This window comes from Xiphophorus hellerii, chromosome 22 (assembly GCF_003331165.1).
Source record: "Xiphophorus hellerii strain 12219 chromosome 22, Xiphophorus_hellerii-4.1, whole genome shotgun sequence".
NCBI classification, from domain to species: domain Eukaryota; kingdom Metazoa; phylum Chordata; class Actinopteri; order Cyprinodontiformes; family Poeciliidae; genus Xiphophorus; species Xiphophorus hellerii.
Window position 1 is genome coordinate 19,519,096 of NC_045693.1, and position 23,141 is coordinate 19,542,236.

The window sequence follows — 23,141 nt, forward strand, 5'->3', positions numbered from 1 at the left end:
ATCTGCTCAATCTCTACTGTCAAAAGAAAAACACTAAAGGTCAATTAGGAAAGACCGTGAGTCATGTCAACCAGGAAATGGAAGCTACATTTGCACCATTTTGTATTTAATATTTTGAAGTGTTAACAGAAAACAGTTGAAAATGTCACAGCCCAGCTTTCACAGCAGCCGTGTGACTGAATTTAATATGACACCAATCAGAACATGGTCTGAAATGATAAAGGCATGCCTAGTATGTCTATATTTAAAGCCAAAGGAGTTTCAGCTTGTGCAAATCAAAGGCTAAGGTTTCTGCAGTGTTGTTTGTCTGTAGCAACCAGCAAGTGTCGCCAGAAAAAGATGAGGAATGAACGGTGTCAAGCCAAATGCTGCCAACATAAAAGGAATTTTGGTGCAATTGGTGGGTAATAGTACAACAAAAAAACTCCAACACAGATAGCAATTGGTTCTAGTTTGTATTTGAAAAGTTGTTCAAAAGTAACACAATTTACAAGAAAAAACAGATTTAGAGTACTGAAATGTACAGTTGTTTAAATCCTGAGTGAGTTCCATTGTGTGAATTCTTATTTGTGTTTCTGCTTTGGCCTTTGGTACCAATCAGGAACTTCTCTTTTGGTCTGCAAACAAAACAGAGAGAAGAAATGTATAAAAATCTTATTGATTTTCTTCCGAGTCAACTACCGATGAACCAATTAGACTTTTCATGGCTAACACCAATTTCTGTTTTTCTTTGAAGTCTGATATGGCCGTTCCAATTTTTTTCTAAAGTCAACACATGAAAAAAAGTGCTGTAGGTTAAGAAGTGTAAACACCCTCGTTAAAATACAACCTTTTCTCCAGTCTCACACACATAATGTGGTGCGTATCCCTATACAATTTAGATGTAAAAACCACAGCAAAGAACTTACAGGAATAAACAACAGGGAGAAGACTGGAGGAACTGCAGGGATTTCTAATGAAATGAGTCTTCGGTTTTGCTCTACATGCGTCAACAATCTCCTGCGTTCTCCAAATGTCTTGACTAGCAAGTAGGTTTAAAATAATGAATTATATTCTGGGGTTATGAATTAAAAAAACATGTCAGCTTTGCTAATATCTCCTAAAGCCTTGTTGGACAATGTGACGAAACCAAACTTAAAACCTAACAACAACAACAAACTTAGAACATATTTACAACTGGGGTTTTGTCGTCAAGGTAGGTGAAAATATAAATAGCTATTACTGGTCATTTCTTTGCCCCAGACTTTCAGGCTTTGGACTGAATGCTTGAGCCAGATTCCAGAACTACATTTGACAATGTCCATGGTCAGAGAAGCTGAACAGTGGATGGATCAAATGGTGATTTAGCAGATCATTTTAAGGGTGTGCACACTTACACAACTGGTTTATTGCATCTTCCAGCTTGGCTTGTTCTTGTAACAGATCGTTTGAGAACTAGTTTTCACTCCTAAACTTTATCTGGCTTTTATTAAACTCCTAAAAGTGCATCAAAGTGCATGCTGTTGACTGACATGTGTGTACGCCAAAGTTGTTAGATTTTATGCAATTATTGAATAGGGGAGAAAAAAGTATTTTGCTGTTTAACCTACCGATCATCGGTCAGAGTCTATATTTGGACTACTAGTGGTTTCGGATCACTTCTGGGACTTGTTCCAGAGCTCTTCTCTACTCGGATGGACTTCACTAAAGAGCTTAAATGAAACTAACCAGGACCGGTCTTGGCCAGGATTTTCTTGTAAAAGAGATGTTTAATCTGAAAGGGATTTTTCTGGTGAAATAAAAAGGTTAATAATAATAATAATAATAAAAACAACAGGAAAGCAATTCATTATTTTATGTCAGACTCGAGTGTTCTTTTGTCTCAGCTTTTGTCCTAGCTGGTTAAATTGGTGTGACTCATTAAAGGGTGTGACCAACGCTTACAAAAACAGTAGGCTTGGGCTTGTCTGACGATTCCTCATCGTCGGTCCCGCCAACACGTTTGGACTTCTGCTGTGCTGTTCCAGAGGCCTTCGTAGCGCCGTTACCGGCTCCAAACAGGTCTGGGTCCACTCTCTGCCTGGACCGCATGCTGATCAGGGCCTGCTTCATTATTGCCAACTCCTGGAGAGTCACGGATGTTATATATAAAAAAAAATAATAATAATAATCGGTGTAGATGTAGGCACTTGATCACTAAACAAAAAAGTATGAGAAAGCACTGGGGGAATCGCTCTTTTATATTATAAATTAATCTTCTTTGTCATATTTACTTAAAAATCAGTGAAGTTAATAATCTGAAAACACATGGCTTGTAAAACAGTTCAGTGAGCTTTGAGGGTCTGCAGAGGTGCTACCAGCAGGACAGAAGGGGGGGTTAATTTCACGGTTCTATTTATCACATCTGAGGACATGAGCCTCGGCATGTCACATACATGCATAAACGCACGCACGCACACCCACACACACGCGCACGCATGCACACACATCATGGTGGCATCCCAAACAGCCGAGCTGAGGAACAGCTGTCTATGACGGTGCACATACTTTGTAAAGCAAACGGCTGGATTGGAGGCACACTCCGATGTGTACACATACACACACAGTCTGACAGGAAGGACTGCAACACACAGTGTGATAAAAAGAAAAATTAGTCAAGCTTATCAATTAGCTGATAAAATGAAACTTGATAATAACTAACTACTTGGTCAATTATTAATATCTTTTTCGCACAAATTGCTGTTTAAATGTGAGACGTTCTTTCTGTTTAAAACAAAAAAAAAGTTTAGTGAAGTCAATTTTCCACAGTATGCATAAAATGTTTGATATATTTATTTAAAAAAAAATGTTGTTTTAGATAAAAGGTCAAAGTCCAAGTTTGCTTCAACAAGACAAGAATCTAAAACATACAAATTGGTTTCGACAAAGATAAAAATAGGCTAATTTGAAAAACCTACAATAACCTTTAAGAAACACCACTTAAAATTTTAGAATTGTGCTTGAAAGTTGTGTATTGGTATAAAAACGAACCAGTGTGTGAATGAACTATGTCAATTCTGTCAATGAGAAGGAATAACAGAATTATAACAGGAAGATTGTTAATCAAGAAGAGCATGTGGCTGAGCTGCAAGTTGTTGCAAGAAGTTTAACAAAATATTGGTGGAGGAGTATAACCTGTAAAAAAAATATAATAAAACATTTTTTAAACACACATCTAATACACTTAGCATGCCATAGCATGCGTACATTCAGTTACTAAACATGTCCATGAAAAGAATATTGTTTAGTTATGTTGGTGGATCAATACACATTTCAAAAAGGGAGAAGGGGAAATATGTGCAACATCAATCTATCTAAAAATTCCTATTTTTATAACTTTTATGTGATTCTGTCACATTTAGATGATGACCCAGTAAATTTCTCCTGGAGTGTTGAACGTTTACCTCAAGCAAAACAAGAAACAGTAGAATATAGAGTAGAAATATCTCACCACGATTAACCCAGTGTATTGTGGATTTCAGACCAAAGAATATGATTTAAATGCTATTTAAAGAGTTATTGTGCTGGCTATAATTTGACTGAATGAAGCAATTATGAACAAATTTACTGCATAACAGATATAAATCAGGGCAGTTAGGAGTACAGAATGACAGCACTGCTTTCTTCCTCTAATGCAGAAACTCACTCAGTCACTCCTGTTACACATTTATTCTGAGGATTAAAGGACATTTTTGTTTTTTTGTGTGTTCATGTGCTCTCGCAGGATTTTTGTCCTAGAAATTGACAGCTGAAGCGGAGGGATGTTGGATATGTGACAGAAATGAATCTGTTTGTCTATATAACCACCGTTTTTTACTGTTCCTACCAAACCTTTGGTGTAATTCCAACAAAACAAAATGGGGAACCAAACAAAAAACACATTCTCTGTGGATGCGCTGTGTTAGCAAAGTAGGCTTTGGCCTTGAATAGTATAAATTTCCACATATGGTAAGGATGAGTATTTTCAATATCCAGCTGAAAACACAAATAAAAATATTTTTGACTTTTCTTTCAAAACTCATTAAAAATATTATTATGATCACTGCCACTGTGCCTACCTCTCTATTGTTGAGAAGTCGCTCCAGGTCGGCTAAAATGTCATTCTTCACTTGCTGCAAAGCATTTCGCTCTTTCCTCAAAGAACTGCGGGCGGAGAACATTAACAAATCAGATCAAACGGAAAATGATTTCTGTAATAGCACACGGTTTTCTGAAGCACCTCTTGTAAAATGGTTTTATTTGCAGCAGATATTTGTATTTTGATTAAACTACATTTCAGTTGTTTTCAGTGTCAGCAAGGATTAGGCTCAACATACTCATAAAGGCATACAGAATAAAAAAAAAACATATTTTCTTGCTCTGTTTTAGCCTTAAGGGAAAACAAAGCCAAGAACATAAACCGAGTATTAAAGACAGGTATTTGTTTGCTTCATCACCAGCTAATTATCAGAGTAAGTCACGAATTTCGAAAAAATTACAACCAACATTAACTGCGCTGTTAACATTTTTCCATCTAGGTCTGTAAAACAAGCTGGAACTTGTGGCGGTGCACTTTGAAAGCAAATCAATCTTAAAGCAACAGTCTGATCACCGTTCAAAGGAATCTGCAGGAAGACAAAAAAAGAAAGGGATTTAAACTCGCTCTATCAAAGAGACCCAAACATGAAATGAAAATCTCCTGAGAGCTCTGTCTCTGTTTCCAACAGTTAGTCCCAGCACAGCCACAGGGAGACTTCAGCTTCCCTGACAGATGCAAGGAGGATCGAGAAGCTTCACAGCGTTTAAAAAAACTGACTTTTTATTTTTTTTTGCCCCATACTCCTGCTTGCCCCAGGTGAGCACTCAGTGGTAGCAATCAGCAAGCGAAAACCTGCAGTCTGTCAGCTTGCATATTTGTCAAGCAGCAAAAAAACCCCCCAAAAAACAGTGGGCAACGGCAGGAATATAGGTCAATACCAAGCAGGTGCATGTGTGTGAGACAGTAAAACGGGCTCTATCACATAGAGAGAGACAAAAGATGAGAGATGAGGATAAAGCAGAGACACCCAGGAAAAGGGGAGATACGGCAGGTGAAGAACAGGTTACAGAAAGAATGCAACTTCCACTGAAAGACGCCTGCATACGTTCATGCATGCGTCGGAGAAGACGCACCTGACGTCGTCCTCGAGAGAGGAGACGCGCTCCCTCAGCGTGCTGATCGCCGCATCCTTTTCTCTCACCGTCTCGATCAGGAAGCTGTACGGCTGCTGAGTCTGCTGCAGCAGCTGGTTGGCCGCGGACAGCTGGAGTTGAAAACACAAATGCCAGAGCAGTCATTTCATTTTGTACATTTCTTCTTAAAGGGTCCGACTTTGACACTGCATAATAAAATCTTGTCCGCATTTTGTAGCGTTAGAATCTTATGCAGTGGTGCAACAAAAAACGGTGCATATTTTCAAAGCGGAAGGGAAAGTACTTTTCTTTTTTGGTGGATTTTTACACAGTATTTAAATTGTTTATTATTCTCAAATAAAATCCAGTTTGACCTAATTGAATAATTTTCCTTGGTAACGTATCATTCATATCAGCAGGGGTGATGAATTGACAGAAAAGTGCTCCCCCCCCGACGTACCTGTGTTGTATTTTCAACTAAAAGCATCCGCAGTATCTCTTAGTAACTATCGTTCTTAAAATCAACAAATAAAGTTAGGCTGTTACACATTAAGCCATTTTTATTGCAAGTCAGTAGTGAATACTGGCTAGGTGGGGGAGTGAGAACAATAGCGAGTTAGTCAGGGCATCTGTGTGGGTGGCTAAGAGGGTAACACCCTGGCTCTTTTCAAGTGAAAAGGAAATGTCATTTTTCACTCTTTTCTTTTATACTCGATGAATCATGAGGTATTCCAGACGGGTGCAAGTCAATCTCGGCTGACAGCTGAAAGCCGGGTCTATTTAGACTCCAATCTGGCCGGCCACTCCACTCCGACTTTGCACAGGCTTTCCTCAGATTAACTAAGCAGCGGCAGTGAGTGAAAAAAAAAAAAAAAGGTGAGCACACCGGCAGCTTGTAGCCGCAACCCTCAACGGATGACTTTGAGACATCGGTGCACGAGTGGCGGCCACGTGACCGCCTAGTCCGACGCGCAAATCCAAGATTGAAGCCGTATTGTTGTTGCACGCACATGAACGCACACGAGCTGCCAAAGACAACAAAGGCTCGGTGATCGGTGCGAAGAGTTTGTCTGGAGAGTGAAGAGCGACGCTGTCATGGTTTTTGACTCCATTTTCCATTCATCGTGTCAACAAATGTGACAGGTACAGAGACTGGGCTCATATAAACTCCGGTGGTGTCTATTGTCAGTTCTTGAACAACTTGTCATTTTCCTGGCTTCGTTTTAGAAGTTGAAAAACAAAAAAAAACAAAAATGACTTTAAAGACTCTTACTGATAAGTCATGTGGTGAGTGATGATATCTAGTAAAAGTTGTGAGTGTAATAGGATGAATAAAAATATGCAATGAATTTTTGTTTCTGTCTTAACTCTAAGACCAACAGATGATGATTAAATTTGCCGCTTTTGATGTTATTGCTATGATAGTGGTAAACTTCCCAGAATTCCTTTGAAGTTTCACGTTGTCTCAGGTGTTTCTGTCTATTTAAGTAATGCTGGACTGACGCAATGTTGTCATAATTGCAGCTCAGTGGCTGAAATAACATCTGCTACACAGTCTGATGGTCTCCTACCCACCCAGGATATTTGGTGTGAGAGTACAACTACAAATATTGAACTTTTGCACACTGTTCAAAAGATTTTGCAATGTACTTGTACTCTAAAGGCACTTCGTTGCCTGTACTTGTTTTAAAAGAGTAAAACTCTGTTTCACAGCAATTGTACTTGCACACAGTGTGACGTCACCCGTGCGCTTAATACAAATAATTAATGAGAAATAAAAAGAAAACATTTAATGTTGTTCTTGCATCTTTTCATATTTTAGTTTTAATCAGAATCCAGCTTTTAGCAGACTCTGATCGGTAAAGAAATGCTATAAGACGCTGCATGTTAGCATCTTATAAGGGAGCAAAGTGAAACTAAACTTCAGGATGCAAATTGGTAATAATTTGATTTGACTCTTGACTTATTTGTGGTTGTAAATCAAACTGACATTGATAGCTGATGCAACCACAGTCTGCATTACTGTGGGAGAGTCGTGGTGGTGAGAAAACATGTTGGCATGTATGTGCTTGATTCTATTTGCTAAAAACATTAATAATACATTAGATTTATTCCAATGAAGATGTTCCCCAGGCAGACACACACCTGTGGATGCAGTGTGTGTTTCTCTGTGTGCGTGTACCTCCTGAGACATCTGTCCTGTCTGGTTCTGGTGTCTGTCCAGGTCCCTCCTCAGTGAGGTGTTCTGCCTCTCGAGCTGCAGCACCCGGCGAGCCAGATGAACGCTGCGTAACAGAGGAACACACACACACACACACGCGCACCCCCACAGACACAGGCACAGTTACAGAGCTTACAGCATTAACAAGATCACACTCGTCTTCATTTACATGTTATCAAAGTTTCAGGATTTTCAAGAACAGACACACACTGCTGAAATACACTGGAACTCAAACAATTAAGGGAAGTTTAACCTGAAAAGAAGCCAAAGCGTTGGTCCCAGTCCTCTGAGACAGTGACTGGGATTGAAAGTGGTGTTTTAAAGGATGCTTCAAGGTTTCAACATTATTTCAACACTTTTTATGAAGTTTTTTTATGTTGTGCAAAGAGAACAGTGAATGAGACGTGTAGTATCTTGTACTTTACCTTTGCTTCAGTCTTCTTTTGGCCGTTGTGGGAACATTTGCGCCGTATCCGTATGAGAACAGAACTCTCTCTGCCTCCTCCTCATTCTCAACTGGTAAGATGCAAATACAGTTTATAAATATCTCCAAATACCAGCATAACATTCGTTTCTTCGCTCGATGCAGGTAAAAGTATATCTTAGTATATACTGTACGTATCCATGAGTATATATGAGGGTCGTTTGTCAAAATACGTTCTTAGCGCACGACGTTGCCTCCCATGAATGCGAAGGCTAGTTAGCATAGCCACCGATGACAGCGGGAAAAATTATTTTGCCGCCATTAGCACAGTTACAGCACATACACAAGCATGATTGACAGCGCTAAGACTCTCCTCTTGGCTCTGATTGGTTGTTTTTAAGCGAGAGCCACATTTCTGCACCTGCAAGAACCCTTGAGGGTTCCTTGTGGTGCAAGAACCCTTGCACCACAAGGTGCAAGGGTCTTGCAAGACCCCCACAAGGGTTCTTGTAAGACATTTAACAAGATCTGGCAACCCTTCTCAGAATATTTAAGACAAAATAATTATCTATTCAGAAAGTGATGAGATGCCGCCCCAGGTCAGCTCCATATTTCAAGCTCTGTATAGATCATCAGAAGCTGCTCTGTCAGCTCTGTTAAGATTTTATGGATGCTTTTATTAGCTATAAGTGAAAAATCATCACAATAAACAGAAATAAAGGCCTTAGAACATCAGTCTGGGTGTAATTAATCTACATAATGTGTTTTGATTATAAATTATAAATGAACAAATAACATTGAAGTTTATTGAGTTGCACCTGTACTTGCAAATGAGTTCAAAGGAAACTGGAATCAATTACTATATTTATTTTGATGATATTTTCTCATTGTTCCCCACAAATTGCCACAGTCTCTACTGCTGAACCTAGATTTATGGATTTGAACATTCCTGTTTGTTTTTTTACTTCCTGCCTGAGCAGCGGCAGAGCTGTGAGCTTACTTTCAGCCGCCTGCATGGTGACCTGGTCCAACTCTTGCTCCAGCTTCTCGTACGTCTCCAGTCGGGACGCCTGCTCGGCATTCTGGGCTTGAAGCTCCGCCACCCGCTTCTCAGACGATGTTTGGAGCCTGTAAAACTCCTGAGTCAATAACTGAGAGAAAGAAACATAAAGAGGAAGAACAAACAACTTATTTGCACCATATTGTGCATCTGAAATTAACATCAGAACATGACGAAGCAAATGAAACATTTACTTGGATAAAGCTCTTCTGATGGCAGATATGAAGCAGTTAAAGTGACAGGCAACAACAATCAGTGTTTCTGCATTTGAATTAAATTAAAAATGTGATCTTTTACTTAAAAAGTGAACACCGCCTTTAGCATCAGCGTAGCCCGTCTACCTGTAACACCAGCACAAACGGCATGTCGTAACAATACATATTTTATTTTGAAAAATATCCCAACTCCAACAAAGGCTTCATCATGATAAAACGCCTGTGGGTGGGAGCAGTCGGATGTTGAAATACAACCGCAAGCTCAGATGCTTTTGAATAGTTCTTCAGAAAGAAAACCGGTGCCTCAGCAGGAAGTTCACACTTCAAAATTAATACTTTGCAAAAGTTTGGTTATGTAACACACGTGAGCATAGACGGTCTGAATTTCTGTCACAATCAATCAATCAAGTTTATTTGCATAGCACATTTCAGCAACAAGGAAGTTCAAAGAGCTTTCACATCATAAAGACACAAAAACACAAAGTCAAAGAAGACACCACACAGTCAAACAATTTGAGAAAACCAGTAAACATTACATTTTGGCAAATGCCATCATTACACATCAAAATGTTTCATTTACTATGGTTCAAAAGCAAATCTAAACAGGCGGGTTTTTAGTCTGGATTTAAAGAAACTCAGTGTTTCAGTTCTTCTGCTGTTTTCTGGAAGTTTCTTCCAGATTTGTGGTGCATAGAAGCTGAATGCAGCTTCTCCATGTTTGGTTCTGCTTCTCGGGGTAAACAAGTTATTGCAAAAAACCCATAGGGGATCATTCTAATATGACTCAGTTGCTATTGAGTAATAGAATTTTGTGCATGTCTGAAAAAGAGGATTTTGTCCAAAAAATATAAACTAAGCCAACCATCATGTAACAATTTGATTTTAATGCTGTGGCCTTAGAGGAGATCACACACGTGTCTGACAAGAAAACTGAGACTTGATGCCAAATCACTCCTTTTTTTTTCTTCTTTTTAATCTGAGTACCTCAAGCTTCTTCTGCTGTTTCTCACACTCCACCTGGCACTGAGCTAGCGCCTTCGCCGTCTCCTCCTTGAGCAAGTGAGCGCGCTCGGCTTCGAAGGAGTGCAGCTTGGCCTGGCTGGACAGCTCCGCCACCCGGCTGTCAGTGCCCAGCTGGAGCTGACGAAACCTGCAGAATAAGAGCAGTGAGCGAACGCATGCAACCACACGCCCCGATAAATAACCGCGAGCACGTGGACTGAACAAAAAAAAAAAAAGAAAGAAAGAAAATGAGATCACGGGCTTTTGTGCGGACAGATTAAGGCGATCTGTGGAAACAAAACGCTGTAGGTGTTTTACAGGAACGTTTAACACAAAATCCAACCTGGGCTTTAAGCTGCCTGGTTGAGCAGGCATATCGAGTGATTAAATAAATGAACATCCAGGTCACATGGCATGCTGTCTTACCTCTCCATGTTTGGAAATTGGCAAAAAAGTAAATAAAAAATGGATTGGTTGGTATGCCTTGAGCAATAAACAGTTCATGGGAAGCACTGAAGTGGCATCCACGTTTGGCGGTAAAACGTATTACATGAGATAACCTCGCAGGTAAGCCAAGCAGTGAATCATTCCCCAAGACCGCTTAAAGCGCATTTTAATCTTGTTTGATCTTCGGTGCTTCTGCCTGGCATCAGCACGATGGTTGGCTCTTTAACAATTTATTGAAACGAAGAAAAGGAGACAGGATGTGCAGTGTTGTGAAAAGGGAATTGTCTCCTTACAGATGTCTTTCTTCTTTTTTTTTTTTTTTAAAGAAAAATTAAAGAACAAACATAACATGAATAAGTACAAAAGACATGTTTTCCAACGAGAAACTCATCATTTAAGGACAAAACAAAACATCATCCAGGCCAATCTGTAAGAGAACATAACTTAACCACCCTTGTTGAGTCATGACCGCTGACCTTAGCTGAAGCATTTTAGGCATGAAGTGCCTTACACGTTGTTCTGTGTTCTTTTGTGAACCCCTGATGAGTCATTAATGCTTGTGGATGAATTCTGATTGGATGGCTACTACATAATTTCTCCATCGCTGAGGGGAAATTTGTGGCTTAGAGGAGGCGCGAAGCCTGAAAACGACTTTGTGACCCTTTTCAGACCGATACATGTCAATTCAATTGTTTCTTGTGTGTTCTTGAATTTCCATAAATTATCTTTTCTTTTTCCTTTTTGTTTGGTCAATTAGTCATCAGACAGAATTAATTGTGCCTTTCTAGATTCTACAGGTCAGCCAGTCACGAGGCCCCGGGTGTTGGCCAATGAGTTCGATCTCAGGTCAACTCTGGCACAACCGGCCAATTATGTTGAGGAGGCAAACACTTTTCTCAAGGGCGTGGCGGGATTTGGGTAACTCTTTCACTTAAATAATGAACTATTTATTAGAAAACTGGTTTTTAATTTTACCTGGCTTATATCTGTCTGATATTCAAATTTGTTTCACAAACTGAAAGAAAAAAAAAAGAGAAAAAAAACAAAGAAACATTTTCACTAGAAAAGCATAAGCCATTTATTTGTTTTTTTTAGATGAGCAGACATTTCATGTTCTCAAAAGGACATATTTTCCCCCAGAATTGTTTTTTTTTAAATTATTTTATTCTCTTTAACTGAGAATATGGTGCTTTATGTATTTACACAAAATCGGCTTTTATCTTAGACATCAAATAGCTTAAAACTCTTTACTTTCTCCAGTTGGAAACGCTCCTCAAGCTGCACTCAAGCACGCGGGCACAGGCTCTATCAAGCCATGGCGGACGGCTGGATAATATTAATAACTCTCGATTACAGCTGACCTGATGAGATTTCATCACCCACGGAGGGCAGGCTTGAGCTGTGCGCTCACACGACAGACAAGTACACATGGTTGAAATTTTATGCCTTCTTTTATAAATGGCAGCTGCCATCTCTGAGCAAAGAAGCTCCACTTCCCAATTGTGGAAAAAAACAGATTTTTTTTTCTAAGACACCATGTTGATTTTCTGTCATTTTAAAGATAAAAAACGACAAGTGCAGCGATATCGAGACTCAGGAGGATTTGGCGAAAGTAACTTTTAGCTTCCTGTAAAGGCGAAAGTGAAAACTGAACAAATGTGGGTATTTATTTCTTGAAGGGAAAGTAGGCGGTGCGTTGGCCTGTGTAAGGAGGCGCAGCACGGACATCTGAGCTTGCACTCGGTGTCTGACGCCTTTTCAAGCTCGTCCTGCTCATTCTTCGCCCCAAAAATAGTGGCATGCGTCGGGTTAGGGGTTAAGGGCTTGAGGCTAGCATCTGTCACTGCTGGCATGCGATGCGACGCAGAGAAAGAATGTGACTGCAGCAGAGAGGGAGCGAGAGGGAGAGCGAAGTTTATGTGTGTTTGAGTGCATGGAAACACCAACAGCTGGTGGTTTGGATTCGGACAAATGACTGGTATGCAGTAGTAACGCAGGGCAGGGACGCTAGCGCTGCTGTTGTTGCTGCTGCTGTGTGTGCATAACTACAGTGCCTTCCAAAAGCATTCACAACATTTAACCTTTTTTTTTTTTTTTTTTACATTTTGTCACATTACATCAACAAACATAGAGCTTTTTACTGGGAATTTATGCGACAGACCAACACAGTGCATAACTGTGTTCTAATTTTTCTTTTTTTACAAATAAAACAAACAAAAAAAAAGACTATGCTTACTTTCACTTTTTGGGTTTCTATCTCTACTGTACTGATTTTGGACATCCAGAACTTGAAATATTTGGCCATTTTTCTTACCCAAATAGCTTAAACTCGGTCAGATTGGATGGACGACATCTGAAAGCAGCCACTTTCAAGTCTTTTCATAGATGGACTTCACCGTTCCAACACATTACTCATATGGTTTTGATATGAGTAAATATTTTCGTCTATCTGAGCAATGGATCACTGTAGATCCTCCAGAGTCATCTTGGCTACTTCTCTGGTTAATGAAGGTAAGTTTGCAGTTGTGTCATCGTTTCTATTTTCAGATGATATATTCGCTGGTTGGGCTGTTATTTCATTTATGGGTTTCAGATTAAATGGGGTTAAAAACATATCCATGCCACACTTATCAGAATTGTATTTGCAAAACAACTGGAAATCATTCATCTTTTTTGGGGGGGGTCATTTGAAAATTATGCCCTGCTCCTTTCTGTACCTCATGACTAGGCCTGTCACAATAACAAATTTTGCTGGACCACAAATTGCCCCAGGAATTATTACTGCGATAAGCCAATAAACAACATTTTTGCGATCCAAAATAAAACATGTCAACTGAAAAAGCACTAAATGAAACAACAGACAACCAAAACCATTAAAAATATGAATCACAATGTCTTCGTAAACAAAATTGCCCTTCACAAATATTAATTATCGAGCTTGTTTTAATTTAGGCTTACTCACGACAAAATAAAACACAAAGTAAACTGAATCAAAATGCACCAGGTAGCATGGAAATCAAGAAGTTGAAAGTTACACCTGCTTCCATAAAAAACAAACTCCAAGTTGAAATTATGTCAGCGAGCACGTTTGTGTGTGTTTGTGTGAAATCTCAGAATATCTTTTGCGATTGTGGTCCAAGACTCGAAACTTCCAAGAAGGACCCTGAACGAACCCAGCGGGACGTTCAGGGTCTAAACTGACACGGAAATTGTTGCCTGTAGCAGCGACAGACACTAATTACTGGGGGCAATAACTAAAGAGCAACATCTACTGCTCTTTTCAAACCCAGCAAGTTTCAAAAGGATCCTGCGGTCAAGCTGGCAGCTAAAATCTCCAGCTTCTGAGAGTGAGATTTTTCAGCAGTGAGTCTTCCTGGGTCTACCCTCCGACTTCCTTATGACCTCCCGAGTTCTAGTAAAGTTTTCATATGGTTATTTAGAAAGACCCGGAAAACCGCAGCCGCCTACGTAATGCCACGCCCATGACATTCACCAGTGACAGACTGCAGCTGAGTTCTAGCAAACACAGGAATTGGAGCTGAACATAAACAGATATAATAAAGATATCTGTCTAACTATTTAAGAACACATGTTTTTTTTGGTTTCTTTTTTTGTGATAGCCAAACCGCCAATATATCAATGTTTTGATGACTAACAGACAGAGATGGGAAAACATCTTCAGAGATTACGAAGGGAATTCTCAAACTGCAGAAACACAAATTCTTACTAATCATTTTTGGTATAGTTTCTAGTGCAAATGTGTCAGTACACTTCAATTAAGACAACACAAACTTACAACTTGTAACTTTTCAGCAATGTACAGGTTGTTTTAAGTAAAAACTCCTTTATATTGATTTTATAAAAGCAGATTATTTCACTTACAACAAGATATTTTTCCCATAAGTCAAATGGAACTAGTAATTTTTAAAAATAAGTATTAAGTATTTACTTAAATCAAGCTCCTACATTTTTCTGAAAAGTTATTTGTAAGTTAGTTGTGTCTTATTTCAAATGTACTAGAAACTAGATAAAAAACACTTGGGAAGGTTTTGTGTTTTTGCAGGTGCCTACAGGGGCAAAATCTTTGCCATCTATAAGAGACGTTAAATTACCGTTGCAAAGTTTGTAAAATGTAAAACACCACAATTGTGTTTATTGTTAACAGTAAGAATAAAGTACATAAATAAATGCCCAAATCAAAGCTCCTGAATCTGACTCTCCTTTTTCCGCCTTTGTTCTTCTAACAGACGGTTTCTGCGCTGATGATGTGGCTTTGTTTAGCTCTACTTCTTCAAAGCCGTTTGCAACCGGCACTTCGTCTGAAACAAGTATTTTGAGTTTCCACAGAAATGGAGCACTGAGCCTGGAAAACTGGTTCCAGTTGGGAACAAAATTCCTACTGAAGCCTGGATCCAGACCTTCTTCACGTCAAAGCAAATCAACATTGTTACCACCGTTTTAAAGCATTATGATCTCGAGCTAATACTCACCTCAATTATGAAAAACATAACAGATAACTTAATAACTTACTACGTCAAACACCTTACATTTAAATTGTCTTATAGTGAAGCAAATGAAACAAAAATGTTAGTTAAAGTTTTACAGCTATTTTATGTGACTTCCCTGCCTTTTACAACAAGGTTACCAAACTTAAATCTCGTCATAAAGTCATCTTCAAAGCTGCGGCTACTGACATATCTCTTTCATGACAAGGATGTTTTGATTTTAATTCCGTAAACAAAGAACAGCGAGCGAGTTTCACTCTTTCCACAAGGATTAGACAGGAAAGTAAAATGTCGCTCGGTCCCAACTCTAATTCACACAGGAACACAAACAATGACTGATAAATGACGAAAAATCCCTACATCAAAATAAAAGTTTGGAAACATAAACCAATGTAAAAATGGTCAGTGTGGACGAATATAATTCAATAGCTGCTAGTGAAATTTCGGATGCATTTAAGGGCTTTAAGAGGAATGCAGAGATCCAGGGGAGAAAGATGAACACACCAGTTATCAGATGGGAACTTAAACTACAGAACTTTCTTCTCTGCAAGTCTTGTGGCGCCGTTTGGAGATTTGGCCAAAGCAAACTCCTGAAACAAGAAAAAAGCTGAATCTCGCTAACCTCTCATTCTTTTTTTTTCTCACAAGCCTGACAGCTCATGTGATAGAGTGTTTCTGGGTAGAGCTGGAGAAAATGAAATTCATCACCTTATTTTGCTCATTTAAAACTCCAGAAAAGATTTGAAACAATGTTTAAATAATCACGAATTTAAACACCAATTGGGGTGTTTGACGCCGAACGGGACCTGCCGAGTTTTAACCGCTGGAGTGACTACAAGCAAGAGTTTACAGGAAGACGAATTAACGTGGAAAGGAAATATCAGTGGTAGGGGATGGCCTTTTCACTGATCCATCCCTGAAGGGAGATTGCTGTGAAACTGAGACACGTGGTTTTTCCAACACACTTCCAGTAAAATGTTTTCCCCTCCAGACAAAAAAGAAAATGAATGGATTGCCCAGTTCCCGGATATTCGGTTCTGTTTGTCCACATTGCATGTTTTGTCTATTTGGGGCAAAGTTTGTCCAAAACTCAAGTAATGCCCTCCATTTCTCCACAGAGCTTTAAGTTGCAATCAATAAGTGAAAGTAAGGCAAAATCATTTCTGATTGTAACATATATATTACAATCAGATTTTCAAAATTCATATTTGCAAATGCACAGGGTGGAACGAATATCTATTTTTTATTTTTTTAGGTTAGATACTATTTGGAGTGGAGTTTTTCTGGCCCTCGGTTAAAGAAGACAAACTTTTTAGATAAAAGTTGTCCAATAAAGCCACAAGTCGACACTTTATGCTTTTGGAAAACTCTTAGACTTTTTTTGTCAGTTAGTTATTATTATCTTTAGTGTTCTTTCCCAGGTGACTATATAGTTCTCTTCAATGGGTAGGGTGTATATTTAAATTAATTTTCTTTTCTTCAGTGAAACACCAGTGAATACCGATTGCGCTTTTCTAGCCGATCACCGATCTCTAACGAGCCTGACCAGCCGATTCCGATTTTGACAGGTACCGATTTTCTTTGCCTGAAATGTTGCAAAATATAGCAAGAAAGTCGTTGAGTCGTCCACAGTGGCGTGACTATAGTTAATTGCAAGCATGCAGACATGGTCTGGTGTGTGTGTGTGTCCATCAGTCTATCCTCTCAGAGCAGTAGAGGACAGTGGTTGTTTTTTTTTAGATCTTTGCTGAGGTAGATAAGAAGATTGGCTTCGCATGAAAGTATCGGCCGATCACAGATCTCCAAAAATTAAGGAAATCAGAGCCGATTTATCAGTGCTCCAGCCGCATACTTTCCAGAAAAACCGCATTTATGTGTGGCGAATGACTGATGACTGATAAAACTCACTGCTCCAGCAGCTGGTCGTATCTCGCCTGAGCGTCCTTCTCGGCGGCGGCGGTTCGGTCTTTCTCCAGGACTGCATTGTCTCTGGCTTCGCGCAGATTCCTGCGAACAGAAACCAATAGACAGGAAGCCCTCACGCGACATCTGAGCACTCAGATTCCCACTAAGTAATTATGTACAATTTATCGTTTCAGCAAACAGCGTTGCAATTAATGAAGGTAAATATGTAAGCATTCAAGAATGAGGAAGCACGGCTTAAGAGGTAAGGCCGTCACTCAGTCAGAGGGACAATTATGCCAATCAGACAAGCAATTACAATAAAATCAACTAGGAGTCATTGACATGATCAAGATGCCGATATTTAAAATTTAGTATTAAATATTTCAGATGTGTTAAAGTCGAAACAGACTGGTACCTGTTCTCCCTCTCATACAGTTCTCTGGAGGTTCTCTGCAGGTTCTCGATCTCCTGACTGGTTTTCAGTCTGATGTTCTCCAACTCCTCTCTGAGCTTGTTCTCGTACTCTGACTTATAGTAGTCCCTGTGGTGGACAGAAAAAGAACAATATAACAATAAAAGCACTAATTCGTTTGGTTAAAGGTTCTCTTCCAGATAACCAGAGTGAGAGGAAAATGTTTAAGTGTTTTAAGTAAAGTTTCGCTGTTTGGCAGCAGGACAAAGTGGAACACGAGCTTTCTGTGACTGATGTGAATCTGACCTGGATGCTACATATTTTTCATACGTGTTCTCCCTGGCTTTCTTCGCATCTTCCAGTTGTACCTGCAGGACAAAAACAGGAAGTAGGAGCACGTCATGTGACCGTCTCCCGCTCCCGAATGCTTTGTTTACAGGACGAAGCCTCTCGGACCTGCAGTCTGTCTACGCGATCTTCTTGGTGCGCACAGCGGATGCTGAGCTCCATGTTTTGCCTGTTCAGGTACTCCTTGTCCTTCTGCAGGAGATTCACTGACTGCTGCAATGTCGCCACCTGGTGGGCAATGAGGTTAAAGGAGAAGGAGTCAATGAGTGGACCAAACGTTCAGCTGTTATGTCAGTTTGGGGATTCTAACGATGCATCTGAACTTTTCTTTTCATTTTTAGGGTTCATTGATCATTTGACAATCTCAATGAGTTTCAGAAATAAAAAATTGGAATTGATCAACGATTCAAATTAGACAAATATTTTACAGCTAAGGTTTCCATACGTACAGTTTCAATCCTTTTTTCCTCACTGCCTGAAATAAAATTTGTTTAAACATATTTTAGCTCAATTAGGATTTTTTTTTTTTCAAATTTGCTAAATACCAAAATAGTTTAGAAGAAAAGTTTTCACACTTTCTTCAAACTCAGACATGTACGCACAAGTACTAAATATCGAATGACATTTAAACCATATAAATTGGGTTTATGTGAAGCACCTCGTTGCTCAGTGTGTCCCGTTCTCTGGTCAGTGCAGCGTGAGACAAGTCCACCGTCTCAAACTTCCTCTTCAACTCCTTCAGCTCCGTTTCAAAGTTATCGCGCTCCCTGTGTCGTTGCAACGGAACGCAAAACATGCAGCTTCATGTGCGACTTACAAATGCAGGTTTTCAACATCATGTAAAACATTGTTGATGGGAAAATATTAGCAGCAGTTGCATTTAGAAAAGGTGCATCTGAAATAAGCTTCTGGATTATGATCGAGTTTTTTTCCTAAGTCATTATATACGTAAATACTTTTGTGAAAGTTTGAATGTTAGAAATATTTTTTTCCCCATTCTGTAGGAAAGTTAGTGCACTTTAAAACCTCCTTCTCTATTATGATAGTTTAAAATTTTGCTAGCGGCTAAAAGCTAGTTTGGTATAAAGTGGGGCTAATGTGCTAACAAAGGTCAAGTTAAGGACAAACAGACGGCACATAAAAAAAAATAGCAAAAAAAAAGACCTGATGCTACATTGTGCAAAATAAAAAGACTAATATAAAAAGAACTAATAAGTGCTTCTTAAATGAAAGCACCTGCTAAACATTATTCATATTCATTCTAAATAAAAAAATTAAAATAAAAAAAGGTATTATATGTATTCAAGTGGTACTTTTATGGTTTTGTACAATACAACTTTTAATGAAGATATACACCAGAAGCAAAAAATTTAAAGATATATATATATCCTGTATTTTCTACTTGAATGGCTCATAAACTTCATCCCTCAAAAGTTTAAATCTTTAAACCAGTAAAATGTGTTCTTTATGAAATATAAGAAAAAATATTAACAGCATGTAGCTTTGTAATATAGTTTTTTTGTTTACTAATACTAAACAGCTTAAACCTCTTTTCAAATGTTTTTTAGTATTTTTGCTCTAAAAAATATAAGAAATCTAGGTGCAGAAGAATCATATCACACACACACATCCTCACCGCTTGATATTTGGGTAGTTCTCTCTGCGATAGTCGCCCTGATGGATGTTCTGTTTGGTGTCGGCCAGCTCTAAGGTCAGCCTCTGGCTCCTCAGCTCCAGCTCGGCACGCAGCCGACGCTCTTCCTCGTAGCTCTGAGGGATATCGTCGAATACGGCCCAAATGTTGTAAATGTTTCACACAGATGCTCATTTGATATTAGTGCCACAAAAACAACAAAAAAAGAAGTCAGCAAACATCTGAAGATTCTTAAAGCGGTAAAAGAAAATTGTTGTAGCAGAATTTTGTTCCCTGTATAAGCAACAAAAGAAATATTAAGCAGCATCAAATATATGGATGTTTTTATAGAAGCTTTCTGTTTGAATGTAGAGGGATGTTTTTAACTGACCAAGTCAATGTGAAAGAAGTTGAACCACATAGTTATCTTCTGGTTGCTATTCGTGCCTGCAGGGTTACAGCTCGCTACTTCGGCTTCTCCCAGTAATGCGTCCACTATATGTCACATAAGATCATTTCAAAAGATTGAAATGGTGAGTGATATTTCTCTCATCTACCTCCATCAAAAGCTTCATCTTGTTTCTGTGTACGTCCAGCTCCTCTGCCAGGTAGCTCCTCTGCTCACCGAGCTGAGCCAGTTGAGAGCGGAGAGGAGTCACAGCCTCATAGAAACGCATCTGAATTCATGGGACAAAGAGAAGCGTCGCCACGTTGCGCATTTTCAGCCTTTTGAAAAGAGGGGTCCAACTACTAGCAGGGGAAACGCTCTGTCGTACTTACAGCTACGTATTCCTGGATGCTGATTTTGTCATCAGGCACGCCACGGAGCTCCTGGTAGCGGTCCTGGGGAATGTCCAGATCTCGGAGAGACCGCCGCAGCTCTCCGGCCTTCTCACACAGCTGGCGGTTTGTCTCCTCCAGCTGCTGCTGCCTCAGCAGGATGGTCTCCATCTCCTGCTTACGCAGAGCCTGCTGCTTCCTGGTGAACACGGCGTTTGTTAGCACAGCTAACTCTGGCGTTAAGCTGCTCAACACTTCCTTCCAACAATTTTTATTTATTTATTCTTTTTGTGCTGCATGTAAAAAGTAAAATACCATCAAAAAAGAAAAAGTGAAGAAGAAAAGTTTTACTTATAAATGAATGATTAAGTTGGGGGATGAGAGAGAACAAGAAATAAGACACTAAAGCTTTGATTCTTTTTTCAAAGTGCTCTTTGGTCTGATCTCAAATTGACCTTTTAGTGAATAAAATAATCTTTGATGCGTTTCAATAGGAATCTGTGTAACAAACCAACACAAAGTAAGCAGTGCAGAAATGTGAAATGGAAGGAAAATGACGGTTACATGACATGTGGAAAGCCAATAGATTTTGTGTGTGATTTTTGCTTGGAAAGGATGTGAGAACTGTGTTTTCTTTCCACTTTAACTGTGTTGGTCCCATCCAATAGCACGTTAGCTTGAAGCTGTAATGTGCTAAAAATTCTATGTATTTCAAATCATTTTGTACTTTTGCACAGAACCAATAGAATAATTGTTAGTATATTTGATCACACATATTGTTTTTTTCCGTTAGGAATATATTCTCCTAAAGAAAAAAGACATAGTATCAGTAAGACAAAGGTGTGTCATCTAGAACTACTACTCTTTCTTACTTGTTTTCTTCTTGTGCAACCTTAAGCTGGCTGTCCAGTTTAAGGGACAACACTTGTTTTTGATGTATGGCGTCGTTTAGCTTTTCCTCCAGTTCCTCAACCTGCAACATAAATTTGATCAATACACACATGTACAGAAGCACTTGAGTGTAAGTCAGTACTGTGCATCCAGTGAGCTAGACCTTTCTAGTCCCTAATGGTGATGTGATGCAATAAAACAAAAACCTTTCAGAAATGTTCTACAGATGTTAAACAGTCGACAAGCATTTCTGATGGTTGAAATGACCCCACCTCGCTTTCAGTTCCTACTTCTTCATCTGCAGAAATGCTCTATAGATGCTCTGTTTGATGGACAATCAATAATTTTTTTATTGCATGGTTATAAACAGAAAGGTAATCGAATAGTAATTTAATTTTAAATCAGCCAAACTAACATGGAAGTTTATTTATTTTGTTGTTGGCTAAGCGCTCTTGTATTACAGGCCTATTTTAATTGTTTAACATCAATAAAGAGACTGACTGATGGATTGAAATGGGTGCACTTACAGGAGCCCTTATAAACTGCTTTAAGTCTTGTGTGATGTCATCAGAAGCATGCATGTGAGAAAGCTTGGTTTTTGAAAAGTAGATGTTTACAAAGAAGCAGCAAAATAAAATAAATAGACCATCACTTTTTGTTCAAGTGGGCAAACTGAATCTAAAGGGCGTTTATTTGATTTTGCAGAGCAGCCTGGCTAGTAGCTTTAAAATACAATAAGTACGAAGAAAGCACTGAGGCAAGTCCACCTCAACTCTCTGTCCAGGTACCTTTGACATGTGGTCAGCCTTCATGTTGTCTATGATGAGGTTCTTTTGAGAAAGTTCTATTTTCAGCAGCTGGAGGGTGTGCAGCAGCTCCTTCCTCTCGATCAGCTGACGGGTCACCTTCTGGGAGCCGTTGCGTTGCTCGTCGGACGAAGACACATCCTCGGTGGTAGGCACTGTTGTCTCCAGGCTGAGGTCCTCGGACTCCAGGTCCAATGAGCTGGAGACGTTGGCTGCTGTCGGCTTCGGCTGCTGCTTCTTAGGAGCCATAGTGCCCACTTTGCAGTTGCTGTTCTTCGTCCCTTAGCTAGTTAGCGTCCAAAATACTAAGAGATTATTAGACGACGATCTAAGAGTTCAGTTTCATCGCGATAATTCATTCTTAAACGTTAGTTTGAAGCAAAAATAGTCCCATTACTGTATTGTTTTGGCTAAGGATCTTTTGAACTAATCCCATATTTATTTCTGTCTGACTATTTGTAGCTGAAATACCCACATAAAGTCTGGCAAACTGTTAATAATTTCAAGAGTCCCGCTCCGTGGCGCTTGCTAACCGCCAGCTGTTGTTTCACTGTTGGCCACAGCGCCCTCTATCGTAAACACACTGACTGCGTCGCCTTGCAGAAACGACACGTTAGCCTGTCCGCCATATTGTGAGTGTCAAGTTCACATTGGATAGCGAACCGGATTTCCAAAGAATTTTTAAGTGAAAGTTACACAAATTTAGATTGGTTACTAATCAGTAATATCCGGAAATCAATTTAAAACAGGACAATACCCTACTGCTTAAAAGTTGACTTCTAAATTCCAACATTAATCATATAGTGAAAATGATCTAAAATTGAATATTAATTTGAACAGACGTGTATTTATTTTTTGCTGTATTTATCTTTTTGTTTGTTTGTTGAGGGGGTTTTTTGTGGCTTTTTTTCGGCCAAATTTAACAAGGGAATTTTCAACATTTTAATCATTTTATTTTCAAAATGATAAATAGATAGATAAGTGTTTGTTGTTCGTGCATTTGTTTATTCATCATTAAATATAATACACTGGAACTTAGAGAAGTACAACAACAGACCTCACAGCCATACGGTTTGACCTAAAATCCTTGTAAAAGTCCTTGTTTTATGCGTTTCTATAAAATGCCCCCCACACTATGGCGAAGTATTGTGGTGCAGTACAAACCTCCTAACGCTAGGATGTGCTATATAATGAATTTCTTCGTCAATCAGCTTCTCTTCTGTCTTCCTTCGCTTTGTTTTTATCGAGAAATTAAATGAACAACCAAAACTAGCCATGAGATTTATTTTTTATTTTTAGTCTAGCTGATAAAGCTATTACCTT

At 39.2% G+C, this 23,141-nt stretch overlaps 1 protein-coding gene across 2 annotated transcripts; it reads right to left on the bottom strand.

Annotated features, from left to right (window-relative positions):
* Positions 1-438: 438 nt before the first annotated feature.
* Positions 439-22,647, bottom strand: pibf1 (progesterone immunomodulatory binding factor 1). 2 transcript variants are annotated; one of them, XR_004337852.1, is made up of 19 exons: positions 21,801-22,647; positions 20,994-21,094; positions 20,122-20,320; positions 19,899-20,018; positions 19,345-19,478; positions 18,367-18,475; positions 17,817-17,936; positions 17,667-17,728; positions 17,364-17,489; positions 16,952-17,050; positions 10,074-10,239; positions 8,815-8,965; positions 7,816-7,906; positions 7,352-7,454; positions 5,170-5,300; positions 4,077-4,161; positions 1,924-2,103; positions 1,590-1,768; positions 439-617 (listed from the first exon to the last, which is right to left on the bottom strand). XR_004337852.1 is itself a non-coding variant. In XM_032553402.1 (18 exons), the coding sequence occupies exons 1-18, from the start codon at positions 22,065-22,067 to the stop codon at positions 564-566; spliced, it is 2,298 nt and encodes a 765-aa protein (XP_032409293.1). In that variant the 5' UTR covers positions 22,068-22,514; the 3' UTR covers positions 439-563. The 2 variants fall into 2 exon arrangements, 1 of the variants encoding a protein (XP_032409293.1); XM_032553402.1 differs by lacking the exon at positions 1,590-1,768 and having other exon boundaries at positions 21,801-22,514.
* Positions 22,648-23,141: the final 494 nt, after the last annotated feature.

What these genes read in the sequence shown, in the direction of transcription:
- pibf1 (XM_032553402.1), bottom strand. Translation starts at nt 22,067, where the DNA reads ATGGCTCCTAAGAAGCAGCAGCCGAAGCCGACAGCAGCCAACGTCTCC. An exon ending in GCATCCAGGAATACGTAGCT is followed by an intron (nt 20,019 to 20,121) that starts GTAAGTACGACA and finishes CCATGAATTCAG; the next exon opens with ATGCGTTTCTATGAGGCTGT. An exon ending in AGATGAAGCTTTTGATGGAG is followed by an intron (nt 19,479 to 19,898) that starts GTAGATGAGAGA and finishes GATATCCCTCAG; the next exon opens with AGCTACGAGGAAGAGCGTCG.